The following is a 24,119-nucleotide window of genomic DNA, read 5'->3' on the forward strand; positions in this document are numbered from 1 at the left end:
ACGAGGGAGGTGATCCTGCCCCTCTCCTCAGCCCTGGGGAGGCCTCCCCTGGAGTACTGTGTCCAGTTCTGGGCTCCCCAATACAAGAGAGACATGGCACTGCTGGAGAGAGTCCAGCGGAGGGCTACCAAGATGATTAGAGGGCTGGAGCATCTCTCCTATGAAGAAAGTCTGCAAGAGCTGGGCCTGTTCAGCCTGGAGAAGAGAAGATTGAGAGGGGATCTCATCAACGTGTACAAGTATCTGAAGGGGGAGTGTCAAGAGGATGAGGCCAATCTCTTCTCCGTGGTGCCCAGCAAGAGGACAAGAGGCAATGGGCAGAAACTGAACCACAGGAAGTTCCATCTGAACCTGAGAAAAAACTTCTTCACTGTGAGGGTGACAGAGCATTGGAACAGGTTGCCCAGAGAGGTGGTGGAGTCTCCTTCGCTGGAGATATTCAAAAGCTGTCTGGATGTGATCCTGGGCAATATGCTCTAGGTGACCCTGCTTGAGCAGGGAGGTTGGACTAGATGATCTCCAGAGGTCCCTTCCAACCTAAACGATTCTGTGATTCTTTGATTCTGTGATTTTCAGTAAGTAAAATCTGAAAAAAAACCCAATAGTTGAGAGTTTGACAGAGGCCTGACAAATTTAGTTTCTGTGGCCAAAGCATTACCATTTCTGTAACTTTACAACAATTAGCAAAAGAACAAAAATTGTTTTCATGCACATAATTCTATAATCTCCCATATTTTACATGTTCAATTAAGCAGCTTTATGGTATCATTCCTGACCTTTCCTGTTAATTTTGTACTATTTAGATTTTTTTTCTGGTTGTTCTCATATTAGCTCCTATAAAATATCTCCAAGTTTGAAATGGTCTGGTTCAGATTGGGGGAGGGATCAAAGTTGCTTGTATTCTACAGCTGAATGCCTCATTTCTTCTTTCATTGTAGAACACCATAAATGGTTTTAAAGGCACTGAATGCTTATCATTCAAAGTGATCCCGTCTGGTTTTCAAAAGTATTCCTCAGTGTATGTTCCAGATGATATGACACAGCTTTTGCTAGAACTTAAAATTCCTGCATTGTACAGTAATTGTAGTGGACTTTTCCACATATGGGACTGCAATGAAAAAAGAAAAGAAAAGTGTTGTTTAAATTTTCTGAATTCATAACTCTTCAGAGTTGTAGTCCAAAACAAGAATGTTGGAGTAAAGCAAAGCATGTTACTACAGTTTATTTTACAATAACATTCGGGAACAGATGTACTTGTTTACTGTTTTTAACAGTATTATTTTTGTATCTTGAAACCCTTGCCCTTCATTCAGGAACAGTTTAAATCCTCGCATTCTCCCTCTTTTACATCAGCCGTTGTGTTTGGCAGCCCCTCGCAACTGCTTACAGCTGGACAAGCTGGATTTTCTTTCTACTGTTCATGGTTCTGTTCTGCCTGCAATTCCACATGCGCACTCCACAGTACATCTCAGGAAAAAAATGAGTATAGAGTGATATACGTTTTTAGGACAACCATATAATGAATAACGGAAATCATGATATCTTGGTAGGAAAAGGGTTTTTGCTGGGTTTGTGTTTTGTTTTGGCATTTAAATTCATGGATCAATATGCTTCTTACAATAATGTGCAAGAAAACAAAGCTTTCCTGTTTTGATAATTCTTTTAGAATTACTTGTCCAATTGATGATCATTGTCAAAAAAGAAGCATACTACCTTCAGGAGACCCCCTCCCCCACACACTGATGAGAAAAGTCCTCCTAAGACAATATGCCATCTCATTTTAATCCTTTTTTAAAAAGTAGCATAATTTATATCTTTTATATTGTGTTTTTTCAGTACTTACGAAGGGTTTGAGTTTGACAAACAGTTATATTTTATCCTTTAAGCAGATAGGTGATAGTATTGAACTCAATATGATCAATCCGTTTCACCTCTGGTTAATCAAAACCTAGACTACCGTAGTTTTCGGAATTCATAAATTTCATAAATTAAGTGTTTTGCACCTAGAGCTGCTATTGGCATCAGCCATTCAGTTAGTGTGGCTTTGTTTCTTATTCAGTTTGAATCTGCTTGCTTAAGGGCCACTAGGTTGGGTAGGAGTTACGTAAACACTGACAAAGTGTGAAGTGAAATAACACGGGTCATACATGTTTTTAGGTATCAGAAGTCAGGCCCTTGTGGCATACAGTGAAATTTGAAACAGATCTCATTTGATGATTTAAAATCATAAGCTAGCTTAATAATATGCGGTAAGAACCTATAACCCATTGCCTGTCTACCTTGTCATACGTAAGTCTTAAAAATACGGGTTCAGTATTTTTCATCTTTGAGAATGAGCCAAGCCTTAGCTTTTCCCCAGCGACGTTGTTGTTTACTGCTAAGCACAAAATACTTCTTTAGTGTACTAAGAGGTGGAGTCTTGCTTACAAGTACACTTTGAAAAGCCAGTAGGACGTAAACGAGCAGTGCTGTATTAACGTACAATATTCCAGGCCTCGCATCTAGTTGACTGAATCCCTTACGGACTATAGTATGCATAACTGTTGCTAACGCTGCAGTCTAGTGTAGCATTTTCACTTAGTTAAGACAGTAACAGAAAGAAGCTAAAAACTGGAAATAACAAATAAAGTTTCAAGGTAATCAAATTACTCATTATTCTGTGATTTATTAATAGCTATTGCTCTGACAATGAGTAGTCTGTTTAAAAGTATGCAAGGTGATGTCTTTGACAAATTGTTTCTTGTCCAAAAATGATAAGCATGAGAATTACAGGAACTGTAGAAAAGCAGTGGCTAGCGTAAGCAATTTAAGTTTCAGGTGAAATGGGAAACTGGAAAGTGACAGAAGCTAGTTAATCAGAACTGAAGAGATGAAGCCCTGTTTAGCTTAAGCTGTAGGGTATAGTTGTCGATGACACAATAGTATTTGCTAAACAGTTCGTTAAGCTGACATTTGCCTGTATTCTTTAGGGGAATGAGTTAGCCGAGATAGTTTGACATGCACAGCCCTTGACATTTTAATGCAAGTTTAAGCACTGCATTTCAAGCAGCTCTTGTACTCATTAGCAAGGCACAGAATAGATTTGTGCTTTCTCTTAATAAACTATTCATTCATTATGATAGTGAGATATTGATTAGAAATACAGCATATCTTGCCAAATATACTCTTTCAACTATTTCATATATATGACTTTCATATACATATAGATAGATAGATAGATAGGTATATGGGTGTGTGTGTGTGATGCACGTGTGCATGTGGCTACACGTATCAACACACACCTACCCATATGCACGCGTGCGCACACACACAGACACACACACAAAGGGTGAAGAATCAGATGCTGAATTCTGGCATACACTTCCAATCTTGTTTACTGGTTTTGAAACCAGTCCTAATGATAGCTGAAAGTGTGAGAAGTGCTAACACTAAGAAAACCTACAGAACTTGTATCTGTAGGGATTAAATATAAGATGCCAAGAGATTCATTAATCAACAGTAATTTTAGGTCTACTGCAAATGAGCTATCTCCAACAGATAATTAAAGCAGGTATTAGGTAGGTGAATTATGAGAGCTACTGAATTACCTGTGAAAAATTGAGGCTCTCTATTGTCCGTCGTCTTATTAATGTGCTTGCATAATTTGAGAATGTAAATCATGGAGTGCCCTTCTCATTAAATAATTTTAAGACTGGCATGTCTGACTTCTCCACTGCTGAATATCAAATAGCAAATCTTTTGGGTTCAGGAAAGAAGCTTTCCCTCCTTTATGCTGCTGACTAAGCTATATTAGTGAGAAGCTGACCTTTCACAGAAGCGTTTCAGGTTCTGGCCACTGTCTTACACAGACCATCAGGCTTGAAACACACAACCCTGATATGACATCCAAAATAAGTCACTGCCTACTTGAACAAAGTGAGTTTTTTACTGCTACTGGCCAAAAATTACTGTGGAATGCTGGTACTCCTGCTCTATCTCTAACAAATTGCACCATTTTATGGAAGAATTATAGCTTTCAGTTTATCTAAAGTTCAGTAAATAGATACGCACTAGTGAAAAACATACCAGTTAGTGAAGTAGTTTACTTGAAAGGAAAGTGAGCATAAAGACTCCATGCCACATAGCCAAACAGCTGGGGGTTTTATATCCTAGAAACAGCTTGAAACCCACTGCACTCAAATTGCTTGGCAAAGTAACTAATTTCAAATACTGAAGTTCTGAGTAGAAAGATATACCGCTTGCATTCATACATTGGTATTTTAAATTTGAAGGAGAACTTTGTGCATACTTAAAATTCTAAAACTTAATTTGCTGAAGTGCATTAATTTAAAATAACTTAGCAGTTGATAGTATATTTTCATGCAAAGCAACAGCATTGTTACTGTTTCATTAAATGAAATAATAGAGGCGGCTAACAGATGCAGCGGTTTGTGCAGCAGTTCACATAGAAAAGCTCACAGAAGAGGGGTGGAAACTCTGCTAAGTACAGTGTTTTTGTGCTCAGCAGTAGTGGTGATGCACCACAGGGCACAGTTCTCAGCACCAACTGGAACTACCCGAGAGCAGCAGAGGCCTTGACTCAGGCTTAGTTCCAGAGGGAGGATGCAGCTGTCCAGCTCTGGGGCTGCAGGGAGTGCTGAGGCCTCTTGCAAAGGCTAGGGTAGAAGGAGATGATTCCTTGCCTGTAAGAGGTGTGCACTGGATGTGGATTTGAGGAACTCCAGACAACTGGAAGAAGGCTCAAGTCTGCAGGCCCTGGCTGTCACAGGGGACCTGAACCATCCTAATATCTGCTGGAGGGCAACACAGCAGGCCACAAGCCATCCAGGAGGTTTCTGGAGTGTGCTGATGACAATTTTACTAACAGAAGTGATCAAAGAGCTGACTAGGTGGGATGCTCTGCTTGATCTCCTACTTACAAATGATTGGGGAGGTGGAAGGCAGGCTGCAATGACCGTAAGATGGTGGAGTTCAGCATCTTGAGAGGAGGGAGCAAGGCAGATCACAGGTTCACGGTCCTGCAGTTCAGGACAGTGGACTTTGACCTGTTCAGGGATCTGCTTGGAAATATCCCATGGGATGAAGGGCCCAGGATGTTCTGAATCACATCCTCCAAGCTCAAGAGGGGTCCATTCCCACCTGCAGGCAGTCAAGCAAAGGAAGTAAGAGACCTGCATGGATAAACAAGGAGCTCTTAACTAAATTCAGACATAAAAAGGAAGCATACAAGATGTGGAAACAGGGTCAGGTGACCCAGGAGGAATACAGAGAGATTATCCGAGTATGCAGGAGTGGAGTTAGGAAAGCCAAAGCCCACCTGAAGTTGAATCTGGTGAGGCAAGAAGAAGGGCTTCTCCAGGTATATAGGAAGACTTGAAAATGTGGGCCTGCTGGTGAATGGGGCAGGGGCCCTGGTGACAAAGGACATGGAAAAAGCTGAGACACTCAATGTCTTCTTCATCTTGGTCTTCACTGGTAAGACCAGCCTTCAGGTATCCTAGGCCTTTGAGACTAGTGGGAAAATCTAGAGCAAGGAAGACTGACCTGAGGTAGAGGAGGATCAAGTTAGGAAATATTTAAATAAACTGTATGTGCACAGATCCTTGGGACTTAATAGGATGAATGCTGAGGGAGCTGTGCCGAGGCCACTCTCAGTTATCTTTGAAAGATGTGGTCAAGGGAGGTTCCTGAGGACTGGAAGAAAGCAAATGTCACTCCTGTCCTCAAGAAGGGCAAGAAGGAGGATCCAGAAACCTACAGGCCAATCAGCGTCACTTTGGTCTCTGGGAGGGTAATGGAGCAAATTCTCTTGGAAGCCGTTTCCTAACATTAAGGACAAGGTGATTGGGAGCAGTCAGCATGGATTTAGAAAGGCGAAATCATGCTTAACCAACCTGATGGCCTTCTGCAAAGGGATGATTGGCTTGGGGGATGAAGGAAGCAGTTGATGATGTTGTTCATCTTGATTTTAGCGAGGCTTTCTGCACTGTCTCTCCGAACAACTTCGTTGACAAACTGATGAAGTATGGAGTAGGTAAGTGGACAGTGAGGTGAACTGAAAAGAAACTGAACTGCAGGCTCAGTGTGCTGTGATCAGCAGCACAAAGTCCAGCTGGAGTCTGGTCATTAATAGTACACCCCAGGGTATACCAGTACCAAGTCATCATACTACCACCAGGTCATTGCAGCCTGGATGATGGGAGAAAGTGGACCTTCAGCAAGCCTTACAGACAATAAAAGATTGGGAAGAACGACTGATATACCAGATGGTTGTGCTGGCATCCAGTGTGACCTTGATAGGCTAGAGAAATGGGCTGACAGAAATTTCATAAAGTTCAAAAAAGGGAATTGCAGAGGCCTGCACCTGGAGAGGAATAACCTCATGCACTAGTACAGTCTGGGGGCAGACTGGCTGGAAAACACCTTTTCAGAGAAGGACCTGGGGGCAAAGAAGGCCAACAGCATCCTGGGCTGCATCAAGAAGAGCACTGCCAGCAGGTCGAGGGAGGTAATCCTTCTCTTCTGCAGGGCTGTGTCCAGTGCTGGTCTGCCTAGTACAGGAGAGACATGGATATACTGGAGTGAGTCTAGCAAAAGGACATGAAGATGATTAAGAGCTTGGAGCATCTGACACATGAGAAAAGGCAAAGAGACCTGGGATTGTTTAACACCTTGAGAAGAGAAGGATCAGAGGGATCTTATCTGTCTGTATAAATACCTGGTGGGAGCAAGTAAAGAAGATGGAGTCAGACTCTTCTTAGTGGTGCTCAGTGACAGGACAAACTGCATTACAGGAAATTCCATTTAAACATTAAAAAAAGTTTACTATGAGAGTAGTCAAACACTGAAATAAGTTGCCCAGAGAGGTTGCGGAGTCTCCATTCTTGGAGATATTCAAAACTCAACTGGACACAGCCCTGACCAACTTGCTGTAGCTAACCGTAGAGCAAGGGGGTTGGACTGGACAATCACCAGAAATCTCTTCCAACCACAAACCATTCTCTGATTCAAAAAAAAAAAAATTTCCTTTGAGGCTGTACATAGCAGACAGTGCTGAGCCTCTCCTACAGAACCTCTCTCTGCTCTGAAGACCCGTTAGAAGTACAGGCTAAATAGGTCCATGTTCCTTAATGTAAGTGACACTTGTTTTTAATGCCAAAAATAGCAGCTTGTATGGACATCTTGAAAGCTTCTTAGACTACATCTATCACTTCCGAGTGACAGAAAGCCAATGAAGTATATTCTAAAATTCTGATCCACCTGACCATCTGGCTGGACTGCACTGCAGCTCCTCTCAGGTCTCTTTTCAACAGAAGCTAAGATTGCTGCATCCAAGTATTGCCCCCATAAAAGCAATTTGCAAAAGAATCCATACCCTGCAGTTAAGAATGGTTACTTGCTCTGCTAATTAATAGCTAATCTTAAAGGATGCTGTAAAGCAGTGTTGCTACCAATGCTGAAAGGAAGGAGTAGGGCCAAGGTTCTAAAGGTGAAACTCCCTGAAGAGCTCTCAGCAGCATCTTAAACGCTACATAGCTAGGCAATCTGAGAGGCCTTTCACTTAGAAATAGCACAGGAAGAAGTTCAGTATAGATTGGTGTGTCACAATGTCTGGTTTTAATTGAAGGTAGTGACATAATAGCCATGCCAGTCATGACAACAAGGTCTTCAGGAACGACCGAGTGTTTTGTGGAGGAGGAACACTATAGATTAAAGAAAAACGTCGTATAAAATAAGGAAGTTAGTTAGGAGAATCACAGAATCACAGAATCGTTTAGGTTGGAAGGGACCTCTGGAGATCATCTAGTCCAACCTCCCTGCTCAAGCAGGGTCACCTAGAGCATATTGCCCAGGATCACATCCAGACAGCTTTTGAATATCTCCAGCGAAGGAGACTCCACCACCTCTCTGGGCAACCTGTTCCAATGCTCTGTCACCCTCACAGTGAAGAAGTTTTTTCTCAGGTTCAGATGGAACTGCCTGTGGTTCAGTTTCTGCCCATTGCCTCTTGTCCTCTTGCTGGGCACCACGGAGAAGAGGCTGGCCTCGTCCTCTTGACACTCCCCCTTCAGATACTTGTACACGTTGATGAGATCGCCTCTCAATCTTCTCTTCTCCAGGCTGAACAGGCCCAGCTCTTGCAGTCTTTCTTCATAGGAGAGATGCTCCAGCCCTCTAATCATCTTGGTAGCCCTCCGCTGGACTCTCTCCAGCAGTGCCATGTCTCTCTTGTACTGGGGAGCCCAGAACTGGACACAGTACTCCAGGGGAGGCCTCCCCAGGGCTGAGGAGAGGGGCAGGATCACCTCCCTCGTCCTGCTGGCAACACTCTGCCTAATGCACCCCAGGAGACCATTGGCCTTCTTGGCCACAAGGGCACACTGCTGCCTCATGTTTAACTTGTTGTCCACCAGCACTCCCAGGTCCTTCTCGGCAGAGCTACTTTCCAGCAGGTCAACCCCCAGCCTGGACTGCTGCATGGGATTATTCCTGCCTAGGTGCAGGACCCTGCACTTGCCTTGGTTGAACTTCAGGAGGTTCCTCTCCGCCCACCTCTCCAGCCTGTCCAGGTCCCTCTGAATGGCAGCACAGTCTTCTGGTGTGTTAGCCTCTCCCCCCAGTTTAGTATCATCAGCAAACTTGCTGAGGGTGCACTCTGTCCCTTCCTCCAGGTCATTGATGAATATATTGAAATGAAGTGGTGCGTGAGATGTCTATGAAATGATATCCTAAATCAGGACATCATAGGTTTAACACTGCATCAGCAACTGCCCAGTCAGAAGTGTGGAAATGAGTGAAACTTACAAAACAAAGGCCAAGAATAACGTCAGCCTTCTGCTACCCATTGGCAGATTATGTAGGTGTCAGAATAGGATATAATGCAGACAAATTTTTGGACACCTAACCATTCTTGGTGCAGCTAGTAAGGTGTACAGATCCTGGTTAGATGTGTAACTGTTGAAGAACCAATGTGTAAAAATAATCATGAAAAACTCAAAATGCAACATCCCATAGGAGGAAAATCTGCCTAAGTGCAATTTAAAAATGAAGAAGTTGGTTGAATAGCTAAAAATTTTCGGGCAGCCTGGAGTTTGTTTAAAGATAGCATCACACACACTTGAAACACATGTATGCTACATATAAGAATGTTTCCAAAAGCCCTACTGCATGTTTAAACTGTAAAGCAAGAAAAAATATTAGATATTAGAAGTAAATTAACATCATTCATGAATGGGAGACAAGTGTTTCCTTCAAATGAGGAAAACAGATAAAAATACACTCCAGCAAATGAAATGTTAAACCGCGATAAAGAGTCTAAAAAGATTCTGAGTGACTTGCTAAGGGTATGAAGTTAAAATAAACCTTTTTTCAAACACGTCAGATTCAAGAAGTCTGCCAGAGAATTGGTGGGCTGAGAGATGATCAAAGAGCGTGCCAGAAAGATAAGGTCATTGCAGAAAAGCTGAATTAATGATTTGAATCAGTTTTTGCTAGAGAGACTGTCAGGAAGGTTCCTGCAGCAGAAATATTATTTACAGGAGAAAAGTTTGCAGAACAGTCACAAACTAGATTGTTAACTGAAGAGATGCAGAATTAATTGATAAATTGAATAGCAAAAAGGAACTCAAGGATGAACTAACTGATTTACAGCACTAATATATAATCCCTCACTTAAAAGTATTCTCAGTAACTGAGGAGTGTGGGGAGTCAAATGAGACACTAGTTTTTAGAAACATTCTTTAGGAATTTGAGGGAACTACAGATCTGGAAGCCTAATATCTGTGCAAAGCAAATTAGTAGACAAAGTAATAAATAATAGAGGTGGTAGAGAGATAAATATACTTGTTCATTCTAATTTAAGAACTAGGAGGTATCCTGTGAATTTAGTAGGAACCAGATTTAAAACAAGCAAAAAGAGGATTTTTTCCCTGTAACATGCAAGTACGGTAAGAAGTTCTCTGTTACATGGTAGGTATGGAGTCTAACAGGTGACCTAGATTTAAGGTGAGATTGAGTAAGTTCATGTAAATCCCTTGAGGCTTACTAAACTATATTCTTCCAATACTTCCCTGAGGAAGTATTATGTATGCTTTTCTTTGTCTTATCCTTAAGCATGCTTTTTGGGCTCCTGTAGGAGACAGCATAGTGTGCTACAGACTTTTTCCTTTGGACGTGGCAAGCGCTTATAATGTAGTGAGATGTCCTTTGAAGATCTGTGCTAGTATCTGTGTTGTTCAACATATTCATGGGCAATCTGGAAAAGCAGACAACAGGGTAATGGCAGCATTTGTTAGTAATGCCAAATTTCAGATAAGCTGATTACAAAGAATTGTATTGGGAGCTTATGATACTAAATGAAAAATATCATATAAAATTCAGTATTGAATACATGTTCAAAAGTAATACAAGTTAGAAAAAAGAATTATGCATGAATGCTGATGCCGTAAAGTTAGGCTAAATTCTCTTCTGGTTAGAGACCTTGTAGTCAGTCTCAACAGCTCTCTGAAAAAGTTGAGTTAATATCTTAGCAACATACAGAAGTTCAAAAATGAAAAGGAGTGATTACTCACAATTTCCTCAAACCAAAAACTAGAATACTTTCACTGGAAGGATCCATCAGTAGGTTTAAAACAAGTAAACGAAACAGATTTCCTCCCATCATGCTTAATTAAACTGTGAAAACTTGTGACAGATGTCTGCAGTGATGAAAAACATAATGGCTTGGAAAGGGATTAGACTAGTAGTGGAGTAAATGGCCATTGGTATGTTAAACACAATGACTCAATTTCAGCCAGTAGCTCAGGAAACATTTAAACTGTTCACTCAGAAGAAGTAATGATATTCTGGGGAGAGATGGTTCTCTAAATGCCCTGCATTTTATATTTCTTCTTAATAGTTTTCTTCTGCCCTCTGTTGCAGACAGGACATTGGGTTAGGTAGACCTTTGGGGTTCTAAACTGGCTTTTATGTTTTTGCATCTAAATAGAACATATATCTTTGCAATAACAGTTAGAGGTTTTGGTTCCAAACCCAATCCAGAGGATAGGTGGTAACTAAAGTAACTTGTAATAAGACGGTAGTCTTTTTGAATATACAATTGCCAATGCAGCTACTGTAAAAGGTCATCATACCCTTTTGCTGACTACTTCTGACTATTGAACTGGTTTACTGAGGAGATACAATTCAAAACAATTCGACAAAATGAGAATTTGGCCTTCCGTTATGGTAACGTTCAGATGTTTTGGAAGGGAATGTTCATTTTCCCTGAAGATCCCATTTGATGGAATTTAATCTAGGAAGAATTCCTTGTTTAGGAAGAATTTTGTAGGGCTGAAATGTGTATGGCTTTGATTTAGAATCCAAAATAGTGATTATTTCAAGCTTGGAACTGGTATATAAAACTGTCCGTAAAACCTAAGCATAATTTGAGATTCTTCCCACATGGGGACTTGGCTTATCTGAATCAGAGTAGCCCCATGGGACGATTAAACTATTAATATTGTACTGGTAGACTCAGCTTTGGATCTTAGTTCTGCTGCAGCACTCCTGTGTAGCTCATACTGTAGTGTAGCTGTGCCTCAGTTGCCTTTGTGAAAATGGGGATAATAGCAGTAGCTACTCTTTGCAGGACTTAGAGCTGTATAGGAAGCCCTGTGTTGAGTTTGGATGCCATAATGGTAGATGATTATTGCGGACTACATGTATTGCAGCAGATCTGAATCAAAATGTCTTGGAGAGTAGGGGTCAAGCTAATGTCTTTAATGAAAACCTGCTCTCCGGCAAACAATATCCTACAAATTGGTCAAGATTGTGCAGGGAAAAAAAGGATAGAAAATTGAAAAACACAGTGATATTTCCTCATGAAAGAGTCATACTGAAATAATATTGTAAATCAGATTTCTACTCGAACTTCTAAAAAAGTTATCTAAAATTCTGATTCTGACTGTTTATTCCTGATTAATGACAGATGTTTTCAAAGTACTCTTTGTTCCTTCCTTGGTTCTGTTTTCAAGGAGTAGGAACAACTTCTCAACTTCAACAAAAGTTGATTCTAAATGTTTCTTGGGAGAAATTAATGATTTAATCACAGCTGTTGAGAGGAGGAGAAATAATTTAGAGTAATTTACTTTGCCTGTCTAAAATTTTCCCTTCAAATTTAGTTTGATAAAACTACCCGGTTTCAATGATCTTCTCTCAGTGTCATTTTGGTGCATATATTTTAATAGGTGCCACCTTTCACCCAGGACATAGCTGCTTTTCAGAACTTAGGAGAAATTATTTGTTTGTAGTTTTGAAATGAAGTTGTGAAATGCTTAGATACAGGTGTGAAAGACACAATATAAATTAAGGTTATCATCTTTAGTCATTTAGCCTTGCCAAATGGATGTGTTGCTGGCAGATAAATCCATGAAACCTTTTAAAAGGGGGGTTTATCCTGAAAAGGCTTCTTTTTGTTTCATTTTATTAATGTACAATTGTAATTCTGTAAAACTATCACTTTGAGTCCCCCCTGCCACAGCCTCTTAAGACGAAACTTGTTTATTTTTTTAGCTATAAATCAAAAATATGAATGCCCTTTGTCAGCATTTGGGGTCAACCTATGTCTGTGATTTAATTCTCTGTAGGCACTTCCTTGTTCTCACACATGAGTTTCTGCTTACACCTTCCCCCCTCCACCACCACCACTCCAAAAGCTTACTTTTCTCTCTATTTGAAAAGATGGTCAGCCTGTCCTGCTGCTTATAGCCACAGTGCTGTTGCTGTTACAAGGTGAGTTGGGGAATGTTTTCAGCACTACTTTGGGTGTATTTCTTCTTTCCTTCTGGCTGGAATATCAAAAGTTCAGTCTTTAGTTAGCATTCTACTGCTTTACACCATAACCTAGCTAGCTATGTTTGATGTCTGTAAGAAACATATTTCTTGGATCCTATGTAAAGAAGTGGGCTGACAATATGAAAAAAATGCTCAAAATAAGTCTATTTTCCTTGCGCACAGGTTAATGATAGGCAGAGAAAAGCAGGAGCAGTCTGTAGGCATCTGTTCTTACTAAAACCTTACCTTCTTTTGGAAAGATTTGTTTATTTCCACTTTTGCCACCATTTCTGGGCTTCTTTTGAAGTTTACTCTCCATGTGTTCACCTTTTTCTCTTTTACTGGGAAATTTGAGCAGGTTGCTGTCTCACCAGTTATGTGCTTCTATGCTGGTTGGAGCCAAACATTGCTCATTCAGGAGCTCCTCCTTGCTTCCTCTAGGGTTTTTGGTATTATCTTTTGTTTGTACCCTACCTTTTTCATTACATTTGGTTCTGTTTGTTTCCAGTCAGCTTTCTCCTTTAATTTAATTACTCGTAATCTGGAGTAAAATTGAGTCAGAGCTTGAAGTGAGAGTGTTATCTCAGGAGGAGGTAGTGATAATACCTCTTCCCAGAGACAACATGATAGGAGCCTAAAGCTGCTGATGACTATTTAGGCAAGATCCAACTGATCAGTTACTGCTGGCAGAGCTGCTCCAAGCAATTTTTGAATACCTGTGGATGCAGTGGAGCTGGATGGTGGACATGATGAGGCTCAGGTTTTCCCTGTTGGCAGTGAAAATGAGGTGAGTAGGTTGATAGTATCACATAGCTAGTGCAAAACAGCAGTTGTTCAATAAGCCTTCTATGCAGCACCTGCAGAAACTCCAGGAAAGTAAGAGCCGCTGCTTGGCTGGAAGCGGTAGATGTGCTCTCTCTTTTGCCTGTGTGCAGCAGCTACTGCTGAGTGAGTGCCAGCTGGCATACTGAATGCAGCTGTTGGCCTGAAACACGCCCAATGATAGAAAATGGATGTATGGCCCGAACTTCCACTCAGAGCACTGAGATAAGGTGCACAACATAGTCATTGCAAAGACTAAATAATTCTCTCATCCGTCCTAATGTTCTGCATGTTTGGCCAAACATCTGAAGATTCTTTTGGTGTACCAGGCTGTAATAAAAATGCCTCAATTAAAATTTAACACCTCAGAATACAGGAAAATTAATAGTTGCTTTCTTTCCTCCCCCTAGGTGCTTATTAACAATATTTTGCTGTACCTCTTGTAGGCCTTTGCCAAGAACACTTCTGTAATGGCCCATGGTTTTATTTTGTTGATTCACAGCTAATGTATGTCATGATCAGCTAAAAAGGGTTTGTCTTGGCAGCAGGGGAAGAAAATTGCTTATTTTCATTTTCTTTACCCTGCCTGCTGCAATCTGGGTCAGAGAGTCTCTTTTTGAAAGAGGGGAGATAGCATCTTCCCTGAAAACCACTGAGTGCACTTATCTAGAAGTTTTATAGAGTTTAGCATAGGGCAGGCAGAGAAAGGGGGGCACTCTTTACAGAAACCATGGTGCAAGCAGATATTGGTAGAGCCTTCAGAAAAACAAGTAGTGAACAGATAGTTCTCCAAGGTGATAGAAGGAGACTCCTTAGGGACCAGATCAGAGCTGTTGCAACAGAACACTTGCTGAATTTTAATTTTAATTTGCTGAAAACAAGATTCAAAGGAAATGATGCACTCTGTAAAGAGGCAGTGGGAAGTGGGAGATATTTATGAATATATTTTGTCTCGTCCAGCAGTTGTAGTTTTCTATATTTCAAAAGTTATCGTATTCTACTTTGTCTTCTAATAGCACCTGGCTTCAGAAAACATCTAGTTTAACAGGCGTTTGATGTTGATTGCTTTAAGGAGTGCAAACTGGTCTCCTTCCCTGGTGAACTCAGGAGTCCCATTCTAAGTATCCATTCCTTTAACTCAATTTTTTTGTGTTCCTTCAGTTGTTCAATGACTTGAAAATGTCTGCCTCACTGGGTCAGACCAGGGCAGGAGAAATGACTTCCCTGTGGCGTGAACATTGTTATAGGGCCTTGCTGTGTGCAGTTTGTGCTAGAATCTTTCTGTAGCTTTTCCAAAGTGTTTTTACGGTAAAGCCTCTGCAGAACTGAGGTCAGTGGGTATGCAGAATATTTTTGTGGGGATATCTGCTTTCTTAAGGAAGAAGGTATTCTAGTTAGACTGCATTCACACAGTGCCTCTAATGATATTTATTGGCATCATCATGGCTGCATTAATGTCATCTGATTGTTTAATAATTCTATTTTCAGATTCATACTTCTCTAATTAATGGACGGCCTAGTGCTGATGATCCTTCACGCGTATTACTAGACTTCACCTCGGCTCGCTTTATTCGCTTGAGATTTCAAAGGATACGGACACTAAACGCTGATTTAATGATGTTTGCACACAAAGACCCCAATGAAATTGATCCCATTGTTACAAGGAGGGTAAGTTCTGGCAACGCTGTAGAAAGGCATGGGTAGGAGTTCTGCGATGCTTATAAATGCTGCACCTGCCTTTGCTCGCCATAGAAAATCTTGGCAGATTATGAGCAGCTGCTGTTACTTGTCAAAATCCTACTGGTAGGTAGAGTATTTCCCCTTCTTCAGTGTTCTGTTTTCTTCCCTATAGCAGAAGTGAATGTTTTGTTTTTTCTGCTTAGTGGTATTATTAACATGAAGAACCAGTAGCACAGAGCTCCTTGGGCTGTAAACATTCTGATACAGGTAATTGGCAAGTGACTGTTGCTAGATAACGTCTCCTTTTCTGCTCCCTCCTTTGCTATCTTTAACATTTTTGAATGCTTAATTTGAATGGAATTCCTTTTAGTGGTACTATTAGTAGCAGTGGTGTCTGAATTTTATATTTGTATCATGAGTATAATACTCTTGCTAATAGTAAAATTTTTACTATCTTGCTTTAGCTTAAAAGAATGGATGCAGCATTCGTACTCCCACCATGCCCCCATCTTTGCCGCTGTTCCTTGGGTGTGTGCCCATGTTCTCTTTTTTACCCAGTCCTTCTTTTCTTCTAATGCCAGATCTCCCTGTCTTCCTGCTGCTCATTCTGCTTTTCCTCTGATTTTTTCCACTAGGCATTGCTAAAAGTTGGGAATGTGTACAGTTTTTCCTCTTACTTCATTCCTCTTTATGTTGATCTTGTATTTTTGTTTTGAAAAGAAGTTGTTTAGGATACCAGTATAGTAAGTCCTGTTATGAAAGGGTGTTATTGTTATTCTTGGCTTGAATGAATGCCATTTATCAGTGGTGGATAACTGCAAAGAAAAGTGGCTTCTTCTCTTCCACATTTCTTCTTTCAGATCTGTAGGGTGCTGGCTATTGAAGTGGAACAGTCTCTGAATGTTTGGAATGTGGCGTTCTGTTTTGTATTACAAACGCAGAAAAAATTCCAGTTGAGTACAGTTTTTGCAGACTTAAGTAATCATGGAAGCTAAGTGTTTACATTTAATATTCTAAGTGAGCAGAAACACAAAACTGAATCTAGCTAAGGTGCCAATTCACACTTTAGATTTCACTGTATACTCCTGAAATCTGGTTCAGGAGGATCCGCAGATTTCTTGAATGAACAAATAATAACTTCTGTATGGCAATTCTCTGTGAGGCTGCTGCAGAGACATCTCCAGAAGAACAAGGAGCAACTGAAACTTAGACATTAGACAAGCTACTATGCTGCAAAGCAGAAAACAAAAGGGAGTCATGAATGATCCATTTTCTGCATGGTAGAAAGTTAACTATGAATTATGAGTTCCAGTTGTGTTTGATATATGTAATAATGATCAGCAAAAGAGGTTGAACCCAGGAATAGCAACATTTGCAAATAGTGTACATTTATTTTCATTAGCCAATTGTTGAGATATTGCAGACTATCACCAAAATTAGATGAAAATGGACAAGAGAGCATGTGAAATTTGCTTTTAACAGATGTAAGAATACATGGTTATAAACATCTTTTCTTCCTTCCTATAAGTGCTATTAATCCCCACCAAAGAAAAATAGAAATGGTCACAGGGCAGAGCGACAGGTCAGAAGTTATTTACATCTTAGTAATGGAGACTGGAGACTCTTACATAGTCACTCTAAAGGCCACTAGAGAAAAACGGTTCTTCTTTCCATAGTGTAGTAAACGCCCAAGTGATACCCAAGTAAGGTGAACAAAGGTGTCCCTTTCTTAGCTTTTCTTCATCCTTCCTCTTCTCTTCCTCACCATGTTTTTCATTTTTCATGTTTTCTGAAGGCAGTAAAGGCTATAGCATTTGACTTTTCACTATCTAGTGTGCATATAGCCTTCTCTTACACTCCCGTTTGGTGTCTGCTATGTGTTAACTGGCATAGCTCTTGTGACATCATACAAATGGAACCGTGCCAATTTATACCCCTTCTTTCACTAAGCTTGAGTCTGTTGATCAAGATGCAGCTTGGATTACTCTGCTGTATTTTTAATAGATCAAAAAAGAAATAAAACAGGACCTGACAGTTTTGTCACCAGAAATAAGTTCTGTAGTTTGGCACCTGTGTTTTATAATCCACTTAGCAATTCATTTGCTGTTTTGTCTTACAGTATTACTATTCTGTAAAAGATATCTCTGTTGGAGGCATGTGCATCTGTTCAGGCCATGCAAAGGCTTGTCCTTTGGATCCAGTGACTAATGTAAGTGGCTTTTTTTTTTTTTTTAAGTGCCTTCTTGTTCACAGGGTGGAACATGAGGAATTACCCAGATTCTTTCTTGGAGTTCTGTGAACTGACATCTGTTCTTCGCCTAGAAGAAGAGTCCATAGCAGTGCCAGGATGAAATAATGCTGGCAACCAGAATGATAAACATTCGTGCAATGTCAGTGAAGGCTTTCTCTTCAAGGAAAGGATAGGTTTCAGATAAATCAGTCTGTCTTGAAAGCCTGTTAGGACCAGCAGAAATTTAGATTATGTGATGTAGCTGTAGAGGTGAGCTCTACTAGTTGATGTTTCTTTTCCTGTTTGGTATTAATCAAGGTGTTTCCTAAATAAATGTCACCAATTTAGTGAGTACATGCAAATAAATGATGGCTCTAGAATGGCCTGTTTACCGTGTGGGAAATATTAATTGAGCAATCAATCAAGCTAGTCTAGAAAATCATGAAGCTGTTTATAGTTCTTCCAAACTTGTAGCTTTCTTTTTACACCATTAATAAACACATAACCAAATCAGAAACATAATTTCTTATTGATGGTCCAACTCTATACACATGCATGCACATATTATCACTAATACAGAATTTACAATCTGCTGACTTTGCTGATGTGCTGCAACAAGGAGTCTTTCATATATTATTCTTTTAATTAGAAATTTTGTAGAAACAGAAAATCTTGTTCCTATAGGATGGCAAGCCATTGTATAGGAACTATTTAAAAAAAAAAAAAAGAAACTAGAAAAAATTTAGAGAGAGTATTTATGGTTCTAAGCAATTTCTATGATCCCTGTTAAAATTTGATGACACCCTTGTTTTAATCCTTCTAAGCTTTTTCGGTGATGATGTGCATAGCAAGTGATGGACCATTGTTTCTGATGGTCTTAGTTATCAGATGGCAGCATTATCTCAATGCTGTGTGTTTGAATTGGGCCTACCTCAGAAAAGAAGTGCTATTATTGCAGATTAAGAAGGACTTCAGTGTGGATAGTTTGGAACTGGTTTAAAAAAAAAGGCATCATAGCAGGAGTTGTGTCTTGTTTTGCAGCACCACAAATATGTTTTCTGAAGAGTATAAAAAATATAATGAATGAAGCAACTCAAGCTATAAGAGAGGTGAGGCGTTTGGTTGAGCTCTCCAGGCATACTCTTTAGAAAGAGACATCCTAAAATAAATTGGCTTTGTTTGGCTTATAAAGCATCATGCCTCTGACTAGCAGCAAAATATATCATTCCTCTAGCAACACAAACAATTTACTGCCTTGCTGGTCTGAAGCATTCCTTAACTTGACCGCATCTTTCAAGATTCATGCCTTGTCCTGTGAGCCAGATATTTTTCCAGGTTAGCTTGCTCCTTTGATCTTAAGTGGGTTCACAAGGAGCAGAGAGGATCCCTTCCACCCTATCTCCCAACACATACTGTGAAGGCAAATTTTGCTCCTCGTTTCTCCAAAGTAGAGTTTCTTTTATCTTTCTGAAGCTTCCTCTGTGCCTCAAGGAGTTTGTGTTCTCTATAGCAATGTTTTTGTGTCGTAACTAAGCCGATCTGCTGAGGAACCAAAAGGCTACTGAAAGGGCGATACTGCTCTTGGCTCCTCTCTTAGTTAAAAAGTCCTTCTGCTACCCTCACACAGAACTTAGTTATGATGCAGCTAGAAGGCTGCATATGTAGCTACATTTTATATATGTGGGTGTATGTGCGCATGTGTGTATGTATATATATTCATACATATATGTATGTATGTGTGCACATATATGTGAGTCAGCACAACTGACTCATCCAGTACAGAACAAATGCTAAAGGGGAGAAGAAGAGTATTTTTTTTTTGGATCAGCCAGCTGAAGTGATTTCAACCCTGCAGCTGCATGATTACTGTATCTGAGGGGAAGGGTGGAGGTTGGCTCACCGCCTTTTTGTGTAAGCTGACTATAATGTGAAGCTGTATCTGACTGAGGCCTACCAACCCTTTAACTTATCTGCGGTACTGGAGAATTTTCATTCTAAGGGAATCTGTAGATTCCCTTAGAACTGGCCAACTTCCTTTGCACAATGGTTGTTTTCTTATAGTAAAACTATTCAGGTTGAACACGCTCTGTTGTCTCTTATTTGGTGAGTGCAGGATACACAAATGAATAAAAATAGAGAAGTTTTAATGTTAACATTTTCATGATTTGAACTGCACTGCAGAATATGTGTCTGGACAGATTCTTCAAATCGTCACACTGTGTTAATATTTGATTTTCTTTTAAATTAGAAATCCGTCTGTCAGTGTGAGCACAACACGTGTGGAGAAACATGTGATCGTTGTTGTCCTGGTTTCAATCAAAAACCTTGGCATGCTGGAACTTTCCTGGTCAAGTATGAATGTGAACGTAAGTCAAGATGAGTACAGAAGAGAAGGTTTAGTGTAACTGCTGGTGAAAACAGAAATCAAGTCCTAGTCGATTCTGGAATTCATTTTATTTCTAAATACACTTGTTTATAAATTAGTTGTTGCTCACTTATTATCTAGACTGGCTCAAAGAAGTCAATAGAACAATTATTTGTAGAATTTAAATTTTATTGAACTCATAATATTGTAGTGTAACGTGCTGATTTTGATGGGATATCTTCCTTGTTTAATTTTTATAATCTTCATGGTTTGCTTTTGATAAAGTCAAATAGGTCCATTCCGATAAAGTTAAAAATTCTTTTTTAAAGACTTTTTCGTTATATTAAACTTTAACAGCAATATGTTTGTATAAATGATCACTTTTATACATTATATTGTTCAGCCTTGCCGAAACAAAATAGTTTACGTGATCAAAATATAATTAGTTTCTGATTTTTTTTTTTTTTAAATGGAAAAAATGGTGTATTTAGTTTTACAACATGGAATGAAAACATACATTGAAATCTTCCCACAGGGTAGGAACTGCATTTTCAGATTTACTGTAGTCAGGATAGTAATAATTGAACTTCAGTATCTTACTTCCAGGGGTCAGAAAGTGTATATATTTCTGAACATAATAATATCTAGTGCTCCAGTACACATAAGTATTTATTCAGTTCTAGGATTGCAGATGTGGATTTACCAGGAGTAGTTAAAAATAAATAAAAAGAAACAGATACCCTCATATTAATGTTGTAAGTGCAATGCATATTTCTGTCCAGTAATGTAGTCTCATAGAGACTGTTGTTCACGCAGGCTGTGTGTACAGGGAATGCATTTTGGAATCAAATTGGGGTCCATTAATTTTCAGGATTAATTTTTAAGGGATATTTCTTATGCCCTGTTCATCCCTCAGTGAATTGTTCTGCTTTCATGGTGGAAAAAGTCCCCTGGGATCTGGTTCCAAACGCATAATGTCAGTAGCATGACTCCTTGCAATGCTGATGAGCCTTGTATTCCTCTTTATATGCAGATTAAAATTTGGATGTTTTAATACCAAGAGGAGGGGAGAGTGAGAGTCTCCTCATTTTCACAGCAACAGATTATTAGATAGCTCAGACATGTGTGGGCTTGCAGCCTAAAGATTCAAATCTGAACTTCTCAAAAAATGGTAAAGATGGCAAGTCTTTGTTCTGACCCAGTTTTTATATGCATATGTGTAAATCAAGTGCTTTTAAGATTTCTTATAGCTTTCAAGGAAATGATTTTAATTTACTCTTACCATTTCATTATATCCCTTATAGTTACTGTATCCTCTTATATTTCTTTTTGGCCAACTGTTTCCTGAGCCACGCGTGCGTGTGTTCAGCAGAAGGTTATTGGATCATCAGTTTAAACAGAAAAGAAAAAATTCGGGAAGAGCATAGTTACACTATTCCTGCCCTCTTCCCTAGTCCCCCTAGGCAAAACACTGAGGAAAAATTATAATATACAGGCCTCTGAAGAGCGTTTGTGAGTGGACCATATTATTTTTAATGGGTGAAGAGGCAGTAAATTAATGTTTGAACATGCTGTTGGCTACAGTGTACACAGAACAAATGACAAAATGTTGAAAGATTGTTATTAATATGTTAGTAGCAGTCTTAAGTCCTCAGCCAGAGAGTGACGTTTGCTAATACGGTTCCTTCTCTTTTAGCGTGCAACTGTCATGGGAAGACGGAGGAATGTTACTACGATCAGAATATCGCTGACAGAAATCAGAGTTTGAATGTCCATGGAGAATACATTGGGGGCGGAGTGTGCGTTAACTGTACCAGCCACACTGATGGCATAAACTGTGAGACCTGCATTGACGGTTACTTCAGGCCAAAAGGGGTAATCGCATGTTCTGCTGTCGCTTCAGTGTAGTTCTTGGTGTTCAAGCCACCGCTTCAGCATGGAGAGTTAAGCTATTGAATTGAGATGACACAGTTTTGACTGCCGTTTTATGAAGGTTAACTTCCAATTGTGGCAGTGTAGTAGTTGCCTTGCACAGTTGGAAGTCTGTAAAGTTAATGTTCGCAGAAATATGAAAGCGAATTTTGTTGATATGAAGGAATGCACTTGAGGTCAGGGCCTCCAGCTAGTATTTCAGTTTAAATTAAAGGAGGATGTGATCCTATAAACAAAACTCTTGCCTCAGTAATGAATTTCAAGAGGTATTATCAAAGATCAAAGATATATTGCTATATTTGATATTGGAGAGAGTCTAATTTTTTTTTTTAATGTAACGTAGAAATTCTCCTGTCCCACGAATGCCTTTCATTTTTAGTGCAGGTGGATTTTTTTTTTTTTTTTTTTGCTGCAGCATACAAAGCTATATTTTCATCCAAGTTGAAGCTGTCAGAAGATGCATTTTATGTTAGATTGCTTTGTTAATATGGGCTGTGCCTACATTTTAAATAGCTACACTGTTAATGTGTGCTTAAATTCCTGATATTTTGTCAGTATAGTTTCAGTAGAGCAAAGCACGGTCTTTAGTCTGATTACACTTCACTCCTCAAACACAGAAAACATCATCAAATAATAATAATTAAAATCTCCTTGATATACTGTTTATAGCCTTGGAGCTTGTAGGAGGAGTACTGATCTCTTTTCAACAGTGGGGAACTTCCTTGATTTGTTTATCTAAATCAGATTATTATCCAACTAATACTGATCATGTCTATCCATATGTACAAACATGCATATCGACATGTGTGTATGTGTGTGGGTATATGTGTGTATGTATGCACACATATGTGTGTACATATATACATACTATATATATTCACATACATACATATGCACACACTTAGTTTATGTAGATCTTCAGTTTATATCCCCAATGTAATATTACACTAAGGTGTAATTTTTGTTGAGGTATCCTTTTCAGGAATGAACGGAAATTGTGCTGTTGTCTAGTGTTCGCTTTTTATTCACGTACTATTTTCTTTACTTACTATATTTGTCTCGTGTTGGACAGCATAACTGAACTATTTGTTAGTATTACCTTAAACCATAGATTTTAAGTAGTGAATGTTTATAATCTATTTCATTATATTTATTTTTAGCTATAAAAAAGGCCATTAGTATCTATATACAACTGTATTTTTCATTGAAAACATGTCTGTATCTAAATTGCTTACTTATATATTAAACATGTATCTAAAATGCAATGTTAATGCCTAGATTGCATGATTTAAGTGAGGCAGTTGCTTAATTTTTGTTAGAGTGCAAACCACCTACGCAGAATATGGTTCTCTCCTAACTGTTATTTAAAAAAGAAATAGAAGTTTCCAGTTCCTCAAGGTGGGGTTTTGTTCTGTAATCTCTCTCTCTTTATAGGTGTTGGCAGATAGCCCAGATCCATGCCAGCCATGTTTCTGTGATCCAAATGGGTCTTTACATGATACCTGTGTCAAAGATGAGAAGCATGCAGAAGGAGGTGAGATCCCTGACAGATAATGATAATAAAGCTTAAGTTCATCAGTGATCAAAGAAACTGAATCACATTTGTCCTTCCCTGCATTAGCTATTTAAAAAAATCATATCACAGAAGATTTTTGAAAACTTACTCATGTGATCAGTAATCCACCTGCATTCTTGTGATACTTTTATTTGGAAACTGAGATTTTATATTCCCAGTTTTTTCTGAGGCATTCCTTAAGATTTATGGCTTGTGACCATGGGTACCTTTGGGAGAGTGTTTCCTATAGAACGTGTTTGAGAATTTTGGCTTTAAAGAGCTTTGTTCTTCAGCAACAGTGATTAAAACTAGCACAACCTTAATCTTTTCAGCTCTCTTCTTCTCTATGTATATTTGCATTTGAAACCTAGAAAAAATTCTGTTTGAAAGGTGTCATATTTACATGCAGCCTATATTATTTATTTTGGATTACAAGCTCTTCACTGTGGTCCTGAAGACACTGTCCTCAAATAGAGAATAAACTGTTTTCTTGTGCTCTGGAAATAATGAGTTGCAGTACTTTTGGTTTTTTTTTTTTTGCTGACAAGTTTCTGCAAATATGTTAGGAAGGCAAGAAAAAAATCAAGGTCAGTTCTTAAGCGTTTTTTTAATCGGGCTAAGTACAAACTATTGACAAGAGATATTGTAGTGATCTCTTTAAAAAAAAAAAAAAAAAAAAAAAGATCAATGGAATGTAAGAGGAGCAAACCAGTGTTGTAAAT

At 39.2% G+C, this 24,119-nt stretch overlaps 1 protein-coding gene across 2 annotated transcripts in view; it reads left to right on the forward strand.

Moving 5' to 3' along the window:
* LAMA2 (laminin subunit alpha 2) overlaps positions 1 to 24,119 on the forward strand; it is a 393,833-nt gene that overhangs the window by 141,682 nt on the left and 228,032 nt on the right. For both annotated transcript variants that reach the window (XM_068938256.1, XM_068938257.1), the window contains exons 5-9: positions 15,124 to 15,303; positions 17,435 to 17,524; positions 19,794 to 19,911; positions 21,607 to 21,785; positions 23,277 to 23,376. In XM_068938256.1, the coding sequence (XP_068794357.1) occupies positions 15,124 to 15,303; positions 17,435 to 17,524; positions 19,794 to 19,911; positions 21,607 to 21,785; positions 23,277 to 23,376 (667 nt within the window). The remainder of the gene's footprint in view (positions 1 to 15,123; positions 15,304 to 17,434; positions 17,525 to 19,793; positions 19,912 to 21,606; positions 21,786 to 23,276; positions 23,377 to 24,119) is intronic.

Source organism: Struthio camelus, chromosome 3, assembly GCF_040807025.1.
Source record: "Struthio camelus isolate bStrCam1 chromosome 3, bStrCam1.hap1, whole genome shotgun sequence".
NCBI lineage: Eukaryota > Metazoa > Chordata > Aves > Struthioniformes > Struthionidae > Struthio > Struthio camelus.